The sequence below is a fragment of the Sciurus carolinensis genome, chromosome 10 (assembly GCF_902686445.1).
Source record: "Sciurus carolinensis chromosome 10, mSciCar1.2, whole genome shotgun sequence".
Taxonomy (NCBI): domain Eukaryota; kingdom Metazoa; phylum Chordata; class Mammalia; order Rodentia; family Sciuridae; genus Sciurus; species Sciurus carolinensis.
Genome location: NC_062222.1, coordinates 69482391 through 69497259, shown reverse-complemented (window position 1 = coordinate 69497259; position 14869 = coordinate 69482391). Strand labels below are relative to the sequence as shown.

General features: G+C 38.3%; 1 protein-coding gene across 3 annotated transcripts in view; it reads right to left on the bottom strand.

Moving 5' to 3' along the window:
* Positions 1 to 14869, bottom strand: part of Slc10a6 (solute carrier family 10 member 6) — a 28619-nt gene that overhangs the window by 7746 nt on the left and 6004 nt on the right. For all 3 annotated transcript variants that reach the window (XM_047565887.1, XM_047565888.1, XM_047565885.1), the window contains exons 2-3: positions 6955 to 7073; positions 4740 to 4828 (exon numbers count right to left, since the gene is read on the bottom strand). In XM_047565887.1, the coding sequence (XP_047421843.1) occupies positions 4740 to 4828; positions 6955 to 7073 (208 nt within the window). The remainder of the gene's footprint in view (positions 1 to 4739; positions 4829 to 6954; positions 7074 to 14869) is intronic.

The following is a 14869-nucleotide window of genomic DNA, read 5'->3' as shown; positions in this document are numbered from 1 at the left end:
GAAACTTAGCAGTTTTAGAATAAAGAAGGAACTTAGAGACCACTGAATGCAATTTTATTTCATAGTAGTCCTTCCATAACCACTGGGGGATATGTTCCAAGACCCCCAGAAGATGTCTGAAAACAGAGACTATATTGAATCCTATGTTTTCTGTTTTTGCCTATCTATATACACGCCTATAATAAAGTTTAATTTATAAATTAGACACAATAAGAGATTAACAAAACTAATAATAAAATAGAACAAATTAGTTTCTCCTGACCATGGGTAGTATATAAAGTAACAAATAATATATAACTGGTGCATAGTAAGTCAATAATACAAACAACAAAAAGAGATATATACTGAGAAACTCCAGACTGAAAATCAAGAGTGCTAAGGATAATGACGATCTAACGCTTTCTGGTGGCAAGAGGGAAGACCCTAGAGCTGAAGGCATCGGAAAGGCTCCCTGGATGTCTTTAGATCTTGAACTGGATGCTGTGTCATCTCAATGAATACTGTGTGGCCACGATAGACAAAGGATGCTTCATGTCTCCAGCAGGACAGTACAAGGTTTCATCACACTATCTAAAACAGTGACCAATTTGAAACATAAGCATTGATTATTTCTGGAGTTTTCCATCTATTATTTTTACACTGTAGTTAACTGCAGATAACTGACCTGACAGAAGGCAAAACTGTGGGATAAGGGGGTGCTTACTGTATAGTGGAAAAATCCAAATTCCAAAGTGTTCTAGTGACTTAGCTAAGTTAGAAATGGGTAGAGTTTGACACAAATCTGAGTCTTCTTATTTAATGACCAATATCTTTTCCATACAAGTGGAGGATCTGACCAGAATTTGGTAGTAGAGTTTTTTTAGGGATTGGACAAAATGATGAAATAAATAGACTCAGACAATAAGGCTCTGTCTTAGTTCATTTTTAAATGCTATAACAAAGTACCTAAGGCTTTGGGATCCTTTATAAAGAAAAGAGGTTCATTTAGTTCACAGTTCTGGAGTTTCAAGACTATGGCATTCACATGTTTTTGGCTCCAGTGAGGGTCCTATGACAGATGGTATTCATAATGTTGAGTGCTATGCTTTGGATCTGGAATGTTCCCCCACAAGGTTTATGTGTTCAAGGTTTGGTCCCCAGTGCAGCAATGTTCAAAAGTGGGGCTTTGGAGAAGTTACTGGATCACAGGGGTTCTGATCTCAACAAGTCCATTATTAGTTGAATGAATTTATGGGAGGCAGTAGAGGCTGTGGCAGTGGGACCTGGTCTAAGGAAGTAGGCCATTAGGGGCATGCCCTAGAAGGGTATTTCTTGAACCTAGCACAATTCTCTCTCTCCTCTCTTCCCCTCTCTCTCCCTCCAGGCTGCTATGTGCTGAGCAGCTTTCCTTCCCAATGCCCTTCTGCCATGATGTTCCACCTCACTTAGAGCCCAAAGCAACAGAGTCAGCTGACCATGGACTAAAAAATGTCTGAAACCATAAGCCAAAATACATCTTTTCTCCTTTAAGTTGTTTTTCTCAAGCATTTTGTCCAGCAACAAAAAGCTGACAAACACAGTAAGAACTCCTGCAAGAGTAGTGAATAGCATATGTGCAGGAAGGGTTCAGGGGAGGCACTAGCAACTCTGCTCTCACAGGAACAATCCAGTCCCTCAAGACCTGCATTATCCCTTTCCAGGGTCAGGTCTCAGGGCCCAATTACCTTCCATGAGGCCCCACCTCTTAAAGGTTCCAATCTCTCAACACAGGCACACTAGAGACCAAGCCTGTCACAGGGGAACAAAGCATAGCAGGATCCAATATTCCCAAACACACCTAAGACCCACCTCTGGTAACCTACTATCTGTGGTCAGCCCTGCCTGACCGTCCACCTCATCTCCCACCACCCTTTTCAACAACCAACAGCTTCCTCCTGCCTTGATCCCTGCCTTTCTGTCTCCCAAATGAAATACCACCATTCTTCACAAGACAATCTGAGTTCAGATTAATGTAATAGGAGAAATACTCTATCCTCCCCCATGCAAGTACTGTCTTTTTTTTGTTGGGGGAGAGGGGTGTTCTGTTGATGGAACCCAGCACCTCACACATGCCAGTCAACTGCTCTACCACTGAGCTACATCCCCAACCCTCACATCTCTTATTTTTATTAACATAAACAAAAGCAAAAATAATAATAATGTTAACAACAACAACAAAACAAAAAACTCTAATAGTTTGAGTCTTAGATGAGACAGGAAGGAAGTGTGGCCCAGAGTGTTTGGGGACAGTCAGGTCTTGTCAAGTTCATCTTACGTGGAAGACAAACTATGCTTCTACTGACAGCATCAATCTTCATTCAAAAGGATTTGAGGTCTTGATGGGACCATGGAGAACCAAAGCAAGGAACAAACAGAACACCCTAATGTACCATGGGTGAGTTCTGGGGTCATCCTTACTGTCCAGACACAGGGACAGACAAGCCCCTGCCTAATAGGAAGATGCTAAAAGACATGAAGAAAGCCTCTAATTGGAAAAATCTCTTCTTCCTAATTTACCAAAAAGGGATTTCAAAGTTTGAAATCCACCAGGACAAAATTAGGAAAACAGGCTATTTGGAAAATGAGTCAGATATAAAATTAAAATAGACCAAGGACAGAGATGAAGGTATCCTAAAATTATGATTAAACGAACCTAAGGTCCTCTCAGATATCTATTCAAACACATTATTCAATTTATTTGCCACAAATCCTATGAAATTGCCAAGGGAACGTGTTTTAAACCTGCTCTTTACAGATAATAAAACGGGCATATGGAAAATGTTTCTTGCTTTTCCAGTGACCCTGATGGACTAATAGAGGAAACACCAGAATCAGGATTGTTCTGTTGCTGTGAAGGGCCCTTTAAGAAAAGAAATCAAAAAGAGAGTACTTGAAAAGTAAGAAGTTTCCAGTCATAGTCACTCCTCTTATTTTACAAACAAAATCAGAAACAAACACTGACCACTAGAAATTTTCTCCCACTGAAATGATGATAGTAAATGTGGACAGGAGGGAACTCTGTTCCAAGACCACAACTGAAAGAGTGACATCAGGCCTGCCGATGCTAGCCACCCTTGTGCAATCCCAGCGCCCCACATTTGAGCCTTCCTTCTGTGGTCTGCAACCCCGTGACTGGTCTGCTGTCGGCCCCTCTTGCTTGTTCATGTTGTTTGAGGAACCATGGGAGTTATTGGGTCTTACAAGAAATTGGGGAAGCAGCAAACCTTTGTCAGTAGAGCCAACAGCAGCAGCTTAAACTGAACTAAACCATAAACCCCAAACTAAATTAACTGAGACTTACTTGCCAAACCTCTGATTAACCCCAAGTCATATATTTATTATGTATAATGGGACTAAAAATCTTTTTGAATCTTCATGAATCAGTATTATTTTATTTTACTTTATATTTTATTTTATATTTTTTATTTTATTTTATTTTATATTTTATATATATATTTGTTATTGTTGTTGTTGCTGTTTTGTTTTGTTTTTGTCCTGGGAATTGAACCCAGGGTCTCACATGTGCTAAGCAAGCATCTGCCACTGAGCTACATCCCAGCCCATCTTTCAAAATTTTGAGAGAGGTTCTCACACTAAATTGCCCAGACTGGCTTTGAACTTATGATCTTCCTGCCTCAGCCTCTCAGGTAGTTGAGCAACAGGCATGAACTGCCACACCTGACTACATTACATTCTTTTTTTTTTTTTCCCAGTGCTGGGAATTGAGTCCAGGGCCTCACGCTTGCCAGACAAGTGTTCAATCTTTGAGCTACACCCCCAGCCTGACATTACATTCTTACATCCTCTAAAATGATACATCATTTAGAAAATGGAAACTACCCTAAGTTAGTGATTTCATTATTAACAATGCCTCTCTTTAGCTAGGTATTATTAAGAGTCATTTAACAAGGATGCTTGCTCATTTCTCCAACAGACAAAGGACAATGCTGCAAAGACAGGGTAGGAAGTTCTAGTTACTATCATTCCATGGGAGGTCTCCTCAATGCTTTCTGAATGATTGCACTTAAATAGTCTTAATTAATGCTGTCTGCATGAAGAAAAATCCATCGCATCCTTGCTCGTGTACAAACCACATGTTAGTGGTGTCCCCATGAATGCTCCCACAAGACTGTCCTTCATCCTACTGTTCCAAGAACCAGACATGTTCCTAAACCCTGGGGTTCCACTTCATGAACACTTGAACAATTTTTGCCTTGAAAGCACCTGGGTGAAGCCTCATGAATGAACAGGTCTTGGGCTTTCTCTGTCCACATCCAGGCCTTAGCTTTTCTGTTACTAAGATGCCCATGTTTTTCAAGGTGTTGTAAGTCTTGATTTGACCTGTGGGAGCCACAGAGTGAGACTTCAAGAAGTACAGGAAATACAAGGGTTGGATTCCAAACCTCAGGACATACAAGGAAGCACCTGGCAAGGTAGCACAAGCCTATAATCCCAGTGATTTGAAGGCAGAAGTATCACAAGTGTGAGGCCAGCCTGGGCAACTTTAGTGAGACCCTAATTCAAAATTAAAACTGCTGGGGATGTAGCTCAGTGGTAGAGTGCTCCTAGGTTCAATTCCCAGTAGCAAAAATAAATAAATAAAAATAAAAAAGCAAAATCGAATTGCAGAGTGTGGAGCTGTGTTCAATCAGCTCATTTGTTCCAATTCCATCTTTCAAGTGTCTGAATCTGAGGATATGCTGCGATGTGCACTTGCTTACCTTGAGAATGATTTTTGATTGTTTTGGCCACCTATAATTCACATAGATACCGAAGGTGACAGGAATGGTCAGGCACACAAGGGTAATTCCTAAAGAGAAGAAAAATCCATCAGAACTTATCCCCTCTACCCTAACTACCCAGTCCTTTCTGAACATTTCTATTTTAATTAGATAACTTCTTTTAATGAAAGCTGCATTTTATTTTTGTATCCATCTCCAAAAATAAAAACAATCTTTGAGAGACAGTCTTTGAAGGGCATATGATACTAATGAATGCCACCAGACCTGGGTCATCACTTCCTTCTCAGAATCCTTCTGACAATCACATGAAGTGTTAGAGACAACAGGAAATACAAAGATTAAAAAACAGGAAGACCATTTTAAGTCCATGAAATTCTTCGATCACTACATATGAATTTTACCCCTCTATGATCATAGTTATTACTTCCTTATTTGAGGTCAGTGGGTCATTTGCTTCACAATTAAAGAACACCTATTGTAGACATTAAAAACATCATTTGCTACACCACCACAGCAATTTCTCATATTCTCCAAGTGTAGCCAGGTGACCCCATATGGGTAGAAAAAAAATGTCTTTGTAATAAGCTCGAGTGAATAAGTCATTGAAGGCAGGTTCAGTAAAGCACAGGTGATTGTCCACCTGCCATTAGGATCCATGCACTGACATTTTCCAGTGCCACTTTCCAAATATGCTAACAACCTACAATACTGGCTCCAAAGTTATATGAGTTATTCATGACATTTTGGGTTTTAGTTTTTTATGAGTGTCTTTCAGAATGTATTATCAAAACAGAATATATTAAATAATTTACTGATCAGAAAAGTTGCACGTAATACCTAAATATGAATGGTTCCTAAATATGAATGTCACTCAAATTTTACACATTTAGTGGGCTCCTCTTATCAGGAGATGGCTCTGTTTATGGTTTTGAACTATGGGCTATGGACTGAAGCCCTCAAAATGTTTATATGAGACTCCAGATGACACTTCAAAGTTCTGAGAATCATAGTTTCTATCTCTTCTCCAAAGACTCTGACCAAACTAGAACAGGCAGATCACTTCACCACACTTTTCTAAGCCTAGTAAGTCTACAGAGATCTTTAGAAAAACATCAGAGCTTAATGAAAAATAACATTCCAGAGAGGAGCTAATGAGATCTAGATGTGGTTGTGGCATGCAGACAAGCTTTAATAATCAGTACAAATAATTTATATTCAGTCTGTAAGAAAAAAATCAAGACTCACAGGCAACATGAAGGGTGAAATCATGGGACATTAAGATCTAATTGGATCCTCTAGGTTCAGGTAAACTTTAAATCATAAACAGTCCAATTGCTTTATAGTCTAATTACCTAAGAGTTGTGCTTTCTTTTAAAGTTAATATCTCTGGCTTTCATTCCTTCAAAAATGAACTCTTATAGTCTGCTTACAGGAGTTCAGATACTGTTTTTTCTGCCAGAGCTTGGATCAGTGGATGTATCTGGAGATGGAAACTTTAAAAGGTGGGTTCTCCCTAGAAGTGTTTATAAAAGCCTGAGCCTGGCCCCAGATAGCTCTCTCTGGCTTCCTGATGAGGGTGCAATTGCTTTCTCCTGCTCACTTCCATCTTTCTCTCTGCCATGAGGCTGACACAGAGTGGGACCAGAGGACCTTATGAGAACCTGTGCATTGCTGTTTATTTTTAACAACAAATGTTGACTAATACATCATAAGGATGTATTAGTGTATAAGGGTGAGGAGCTTACACTTTACAGTCAGATTCCTGAGTTAGAATTCCAGTTCTAAGCCAGGTACATAGTGCACACCTACAGTCTTAGTTTATTCAGTGGGCTGAGGCAGGAAGATTACAAGTTCAAGTCAACCTTGCAACTTAGTGAGGCCCAGTTTCTCAAAAAAAAAAAAAAAAAAAAAAAGAAAGAAAGAAAGAAAAGAAAAAGAAAAGAAAAAAGAAAAGAAAGGAAGAAAGGAAAAAGAAAAAGAAAGAAAAAATCCCAGGTCTGCACTTATCAGAGGTTAAGTTACTTAACCTCTCTAAACCTGAAAATCTAGTAATTAAAACTAGTAATAGAGTCTATATTATAGGATTATATAGGGAATTAAATTAAGTAATACCAAAAAATTCCCTGCAGAAACAGTTATTCCTAGCACTATCACCTTAACCATGACCGCTGCATTCCATAAGCCCAGTACAGACCTATGTTTTGATAGGGAATGGTGAGGTTCTGTGCAAGATCCCAGGACCAGGTGTAGAGGTAAAGGCAGAGCGGCATCATTCCCAGGGCGGCCACTGTAGAACAGGCTGTCATACTGATGCTGAAAAGTAAAGCGAGAGCTTAGGAAGGAGAGCTGGAAACAGAATCCAGTCTTAACCAACTCTGAGCACTTAGTCTTCACCAACAGCAACTGCTAAGACACAATTTCTTAGAGTATATGGGGTTAGACACTTGGAGCTCACTTCTTTCCCATTATTCAACAAATAATGGCTTCTTTCGTGGTCTAGAAAAAGATTTCCTACAGTTCTTATCATTCACTAATTCATTTATTTGAGCATCTGCTTGCTCTAAATGTTGTGCTAGGTGCTGCAGGATTATTTGCTGTCTCCTTATGCAATTCTTCTTTATTGAGATATTTTTCTCACACCAATAGAATTCATCATTTTAAAGTTACAATTCAGCAGTGTTTAGTACAGTCACAAGATTATGTAACAATAGCACTATTTCCAGAACATTTTAATCACCCCAAAAAGAAACCTCATCCCTATAGCAGTTATCTTCATTCCCTCCTTTCACCAGCTCCTGGAAATCACTGCTCTACCTTGGGATTCATGGACTGAAGGACTGCCTATTCCAGACATTTCATATGAACAGGAACATATGATCTCTGACCTTTTGGTGAGTCAAACTTCCTTCACCTAACATAACCCATGTTCTAGCACCTATCAGAAGCTCATTTCTTTCTATGGCTTCTTGTCCTTCTGGTGTGTTGCATTGATTTTTGTGTATGAAATCAACCTTGAATATTAAGATAAATCCCCCTTGGACATGGTGTACAATCCTTTTTGATGTTCATAGATTCAGTTTGCTGGTATTTTGTTGAGGATTTTTGCATATACACATAAGGAATATTAAGCTGTAGTTTTCCCTTCTTGTGACATCTTTATTTAGTTTTGGTACCAGGGAGTCTGGAAGAGTTCAAGTTAAAATGCCAAAAGGCTGACTAAGCACATGCCCAGTGTGAAATATTATTAAATTCCAAGAAGTCACCCAACAATATATGCCATAGGATTCCCACTGGATGCAGCAGACCTTAGGGTCTCTGCCCCTCAAACAGAGCAAGCAGGAATGAGCATAGGAAAGTATGGAAGTATAGAGAAAGGAAATCCATGTGAGAGGGTGGGCTGAATTAAAAAGTCTCTTCCAATTCTGATATTGTATAATTTTATTATTAGAAATAGAAATTGAAGTCGAGTGATGAGTCAGAGTAAAAAGTAAAATCTCTAGGCTGAGTCAATTAGTACCAGGAAAAAAATTATTTATTTATTTGTGCATTTATTATTGGCAATACTAGGTATTGATCCCATGGATGCGCTAACCACTGAGATAAACCCTTCTTTTTGTTTTTTGTTTGTTTTTTGTTTTTTGTTTTTGTTTTTTTTTTGTGAAAGGGTCTTGCTAATTTGCCCAGACTGGCCTTGAATTTGTAATCCTCCTGCCTAAGTTTCCCCAGTAGCTGGACTATAAGGGTGTGCCACTGCACCTGTCTGTTAGCATCAATTTGAAAAGACACATTTAAGTTAGAAGTAGTGGGACATCCAGTGGAATTCTCTTTTGTAGACAAAGGAAAGCTCAGTACTGCAGCCACCACCATACCACAGACACACATCTAGCCACCTCGCGAAGTGAAATGTGGTTCATAAGCTAGATCAACCAAAGCAAAATAGTCTCATCGATGACCATGTAACATAGCCTTACCAGGAAAACAAATGAGAGTATCAGAACAGAGTCTTGGTCTTTGCTGAACAAACCTGGAATGATTTCTAATAGAATATGTTTGTTTATCTTCATTATTATTGAGCTTAATTGTCTCTGAGTTAAAAGGCTAACAAATTTCAAGTGCCACAGATCAGATAAAGATTTGGAAGTAAATAATGTCTGTGGGGAGAAGAATCCTTTGGTGTCCAATCTTCAAAGACTATATCTTTATTACTGTTTTGGTCCAAAATTCATGTTGGAAACTTAATCCCCAACGCAAGCAATGCTGGGAAGTGACACCTCCCCAGAGGTAATGAGGTCTCTGCTCTCCTTGATGGATTAATGCTGTAGGGGCTCAACATAGGGAGTGCAGCTCTTTTTGCCTTCTCACCTTCCACCATGTAAGGATGCAGCAAGAAAGCCCTCACCAACAACAGATGATGGTACCTTTGCCTTGGACTTCCCAACCTTCAGAACTGTGAGGAAGTAAAATTCTGTTCTTCATAAATTACTCAGTTTCAGGTGTTTTGTTATAGCAACATGGAACAGATCACGACAATTATTCTATCTTTATTGCACTATATGAACTAAGTTATTGCTTTATAAATTTGTAATGTGCCCTGGGTTTTTTGTTTATTTTTGTTAGTTTGGGTTTGTTGTTGTTTTGTTTTGGGCTTTTTTTTTTTTTTTTTTTTTTGCGGTGCTGGGTATAGAACCCAGGGCCTTGTGCTTGCAAGACAAGCACTCTACCAACTGAGCTATCTCCCCAGCCCTTGTTTTGTTTTTTGAGACAGTTTTTCTCACTAAGTTGCTGAGGTTGGTCTAGAACTTTCAATTCTCCTGCCTCAGTCTCCTGAGTAGCTGGGATTATAGGTGTGTGCCATTGCACCAGGATATATCCTGTTTTATTTTTTTCCAAATATACAGTTTTTAAGGTATGTAACTCAGTAGCAGAGTACTTGCCTAGTAACTAAAGGCCTGGGTTCAATTTCCAGTATTGGAAAAAAAGAGGAAAAAAATGAGATAAATATATAGTTTTAAGTCTTTACTTTTGTTTTTCTGTTTTTGTGGGGTTGGTTTGTTTATGAGATGGGGTCTCTTTATGCTGCCCAGGCTGACTCCTAACTCCTGACCTTGAACAATCCTCCCCACCTGGTCCTCTCAAGCAGCTAGAACTGCAGGCACAGGCTACCATACCCAGTTTTGTCATATTTTAATATTTAAGATATTAAAATATATAAATTGGGTAACAGAACATTGCAAAGGTCCCTCCTGCTCTAAAATGGAGAGAGGAAAAAAAGCCAGTGATGCAAAAGAGTTGGCAAATCATGTTGTACACCATAAACGTAATTTTAACTATCAAATAAAAATACATTTTTAAAAAAGAAGTTATTAAAAAACTGGGAGTTTACATTTCATGAACTAAGAAAAGAGAGTTTCCAAATGATAACTAAGTAGTGACCAAAGATCAGGGAGGACGAGAGGTAGACTCAGTGCCTTTTAACCACTCCCCATTTCTTTGTGCCTTCTACCCCAAATCTATTTTGTCCCTCTCTCACCCCAACTCCCAATTTCCAAGCACAGGCTCTGAAATTTATACCTACACAGGTGACAGAAGCAGTGAAAGAGTAAAATTAGAGGAAATAAGATCAATGGAAATGAGATACCCTTCAGATCAGTATAATGTTTTATCTTCCAATTGCTGGAAAAAATTACACAACTAGTTTAAGTACATAAAAATTGTCTATAGACTGTATTAAAACTATTCTACAAAGTTGGGTAAAGCAAATGAAAGCAGATGCAACATCACACAAACCCAGCATGAAAAGCCAGAGTTAATTCGCCTAGACTACAGGACCAGAAACTCTGAGGAACTTTTTAATAATCATTACTTAAAATTCTCACACCAGTTGGTCATGGGAGTGCATGCCTGCAATCCCAGCAATTCTGGAGGCTGAGGCAGGAGGACTGTAAACTCCAGGCCAGCCTTAGTGACTTAGAGAGGCTCTGTTTCAAAGTTAAAAAAAAAAAAAAAGTGGGATGCTGGGATGTAGCTCAGTGGTAGAGAGCCCCCAGGTTCAATCCCCAGAACGGCAATAAGTAAAGTTCTCACAGCAAACCACCCTTCACACAGGATATGTTCCATCTATGTTTGTGGCACAAGTGTTGGACATGTCAAGAGGTAGACAATCCTTCTGCTCCAAAAAGAAGAGAAGGGGTCTTTTGTGGGTGTAAGACCTTCTGAAGAGATAGCAAGAGTCCTCTAGCACTTTGAGCCCATGATTCCCATGTCATTCTTCTCCATAATATATACCACCAATATTTCCAACCAATCCTGCGTATTCAACACTGTGTCTGTGATTACTTTTTTATTTCTGCCAGAAGAATATACTCTTGACAAAGTAGCAGGGACAAAATACGTCACTGATAATTAACAGTACTGCTGCGTTCTTTTGGTCTGCTGGTGAAAATGGCACACCTATAGAGAGAAATTGGCAATGCCAGGCAGAATTAGTGGTCCCACTCCTGGAATTCTGCATCTGCTGCCCTCCAGACACTGGGAGAGCACACATACCTCTCACCTGTGCCAGGGAGCAGCCTGAGGCCCAAGGCCTTACTTTTCTCTCTGTCCCTCCGACCCAGTGTAATCTAAGGCTGTGGCACTTAAATACTATGGAATAAACATATGAATAGAATAATAAACCAGTGTGTCTATACACTGTGCTGTTCAAATGTGCTCTCTGCATTTCTCCTAGTGAAATGACCCCTTCACCATAATTCAAATTGTTGACATCCCAACTGCAATCCAAAAAGAGACTTTCTATGAAATTATACTCTTTATTTATTTATTTATTTTTTTTTTTTTGGCGGTACTGGGAATCGAACTCAAGGCCTTGTGTTTCCAAGGCAAGCACTCTACCAGCTGAGCTATCTCCCCAGCCCTGAAATTATACTCTTAAAAAGATTTTTTAAAGTTATTTTTGTCTTTTTATTTATTTATTTATTTATTTTTGCACTACAGGGGGTTTAACCTAGGACGAGGACACATGCTAGGCAAGCACTTTATCACTGAGCTACATCCCAGCCCAGATAAAAGTTAAGATTTTGTGGCATCATTGCCCTATGTAAACGTATGATTACACAAATAGTATGCCTTGACTCTATGTACAAATAGAGAAACAACATGTATTCCATTTGTATGCAATAATAAAAATAAATAAATAAATAAATAAATAAAGATTTTGTGGAGCAAATATTTAGCTGGTTCGAGTTCCATTCATAAATTCAGACTTGGATAACACAAGTATTTGTATAAATCTCTTCTCTTTTCATTTTCTAGTCCACACTTAGTTATTCAAGTACTAGGACTTTTTTCATTACTTTTTTCTTTTTAAAAGAACCACATGATGCAACATTTGCTTTTATTCCCCCCCACTTAATGTATCACAAGCATTCTCAGATCAATACATTTAAACTCATTATTTTAAAGAATGGGCCCATTTTAAAGATGGGCTGGGGTGTTGCTCAGTGGTACAGCATTGACTTAGTATGTGCAAGGCCCTGGATTTGATCCCCAGCATCATTAATTAAGTAATTAATACTGCAGAGTACTTCATAATCTAATCTAATTGTTTAATCTTCAATTGCTTATTTAATGACAGATAAGTTGTTTTTAGTCTTTTGCCATTCTAAATAATGTTATAATCTTTCTTGTACATATTTCACTTGAAATGACTTATTTCTGTAGATTTCCTGAAGTAAAATCATTACACCCAAAATCTGTTTCAAAAATATTCTTTTTTGTTTTAATAGACATTGCCAGATTAATTTCCCAAAAGATTTTTGTATTTCACAATCTTGCCAACTCTGGATGTGATCAACTCCTTTTAATTCTCATAAGAACACTGAAAAATGTCTCACTTTTGTTATTACACACTTGACTCTGAAAGGTTAAGCTTTCTTTTGTATTTTTGGTCTCTTCTGTATTCTCCTTTCTAAACAGTCTTGCTGATCTGACTAGTCTGGACTCTTTAAAATTATAATACATATCATTAGGTATAATGTGATTATTTTTGTCAAACTTATTGTATATCTTTGACTTTGCTTATGACTTTTGCCATAATTAACATTTATATAGTCAAAAGCTATTTTGTTTTTTTTTTTTTTAATGGCTTCTGAGTTTCTTATCTTGCTAAAGATCTTCCCCCATCCTAAGGGTATTCACATATTCCCCCAACACACACATTTGTACTTTTTTATAACTTGATACTTTATATTTTCAACTCACTTAAAATTCATATTTTATATAGTGTAAGGTATTGAGAAGCAAATGTGTGAATATAATTTATCAAATAAATCATATGCCACTAAAGTGAAGTGCCAACTTTATCATGCATTAAATGTCTAAGTTTATTCAAAATGTTTTCTGAAAACTCCATTCAAGTCCATTAAATAATTTTGTTTTTTCCTGAATAAATACAAGTGTTTTAAATTATAGTGTCTCCATATATGGGAGGGCCAATACCTTCCCATAAATTTTCCTTTATAAACTTTCTTAAAAGTTTTTACATAACTTTTACTCCAAATAAAATCTAAAATTATTTTATCCTATTAGGAATGTTAACCAGACTTCTTCCTGGCTCGATTAAAGAAAGAAAAGCATTTTTCCCCAACTCCCCAACCTCTGTCTCCATGGAGAGAGTGTCTGGGAAGTTTTTCCAAATTCTTGGCCTATGACATTGCTGCATTCCTTGGCTCTCCAAATACCAAGTACTGGAAGGCATTCCATATTACATCATTTTAATCTTGAGCTTCTGGAGCTGGAGCACAACATTGCCTTCTCCCCGTCCCACCCCATGGCTTTGGCTCAGCAGAAAGGTAAACTTCATGCTCGTGGGTAGGGAAGTGTGAGATTTGTGCCAAACTGTATTCTTGATTCCCTCAGTTATCACTTCCATCCTTTATACATTTGTTCAAGCCCATGACACTCAGGATAATGGCCAAAGGTGGCAGTAGATGATCCTGGTGCTTTGCCACTTGTTATGAATACCAACCAAGCTGGAAAAGCACATGGTGAATGTGTGTGAGTGCACTGGGAAGCCACACCTTTCATTGTACTGCCATGAAATTCCAATGCAGCATGAACAGAGGATGTGGCTAACTGGATCTTTTGTTCACAAGGAGGAAAACTGTTGGCACTATTAGACTTTTCTAGAACAAGTTTCCACTTGCATTAAGTAGAATGGCATCATCATCCCTGAACTATTGCAGAGAATAATGAGACAGATTCAGCAAGTCTTGACAAACAGGTAAGTCCTGAATCTCCTTAAAATAGGGAAATTACATATATACACATTCCATTAAAAGGTAGTGTCAATCAACATTTTGCAAATAGAGCTTAAAATACTCAAATGTTGTTTTAATTTCAAACCCATAAAATCAGGAACTCTAACTCTCAAATCAAAAGCACACACACTTGCTTCCCCCCTAAAAGAAAGAAAACAGTTATCTCACTAACCAGATGGACATGGAGAGTACTATAAGATCACATGGCAAGGGGCACACACCTGTAATCCCAGCTATTCAGAAGGCTTAGACAGGAGGATTGCAAGTTCAAGACTGGCCTGGGCAACTTAGTGAGACCCTGTCTCAAAAGAAAATTTAAAAGGAGGTGTGGGATAGGGATGTAGTTCAGTGGTAAGGTATTTGCGTAGCATGCTCGAGGCCCTGGGTTCCATCCCCAGTACTGAAAAAGAAAAAAAATTATATCAATAGAATTGACCCTAGAAAATAGCTTAAGGCCTAGTCTTCCAGAGCCAAATATTAATATGTGCTGCCTTATAATAGTAATGAACATTTATCAAGTATTCTACTTCATGTGGATATATATATACATTTTCTCTTTTCATCTACACAATAACTGTGTAGGTATTATTTCCATTTTATTGACAAAGAAACTAAGGTTTAGAGTGTGATCGGAGAATTCATGAACTCCCATGGATTCATTCTCAGTCTGTCCCCAGTGCCCTAAGCACAGAAATCTTTCAGTTGTCCACCTTACCATGTCAGACAGATCTAAAAAATCTGAAGTCTGTTTCCCAGGTCTCTGCTGATGCCCAAGGACTTTCTTAAAGTTCA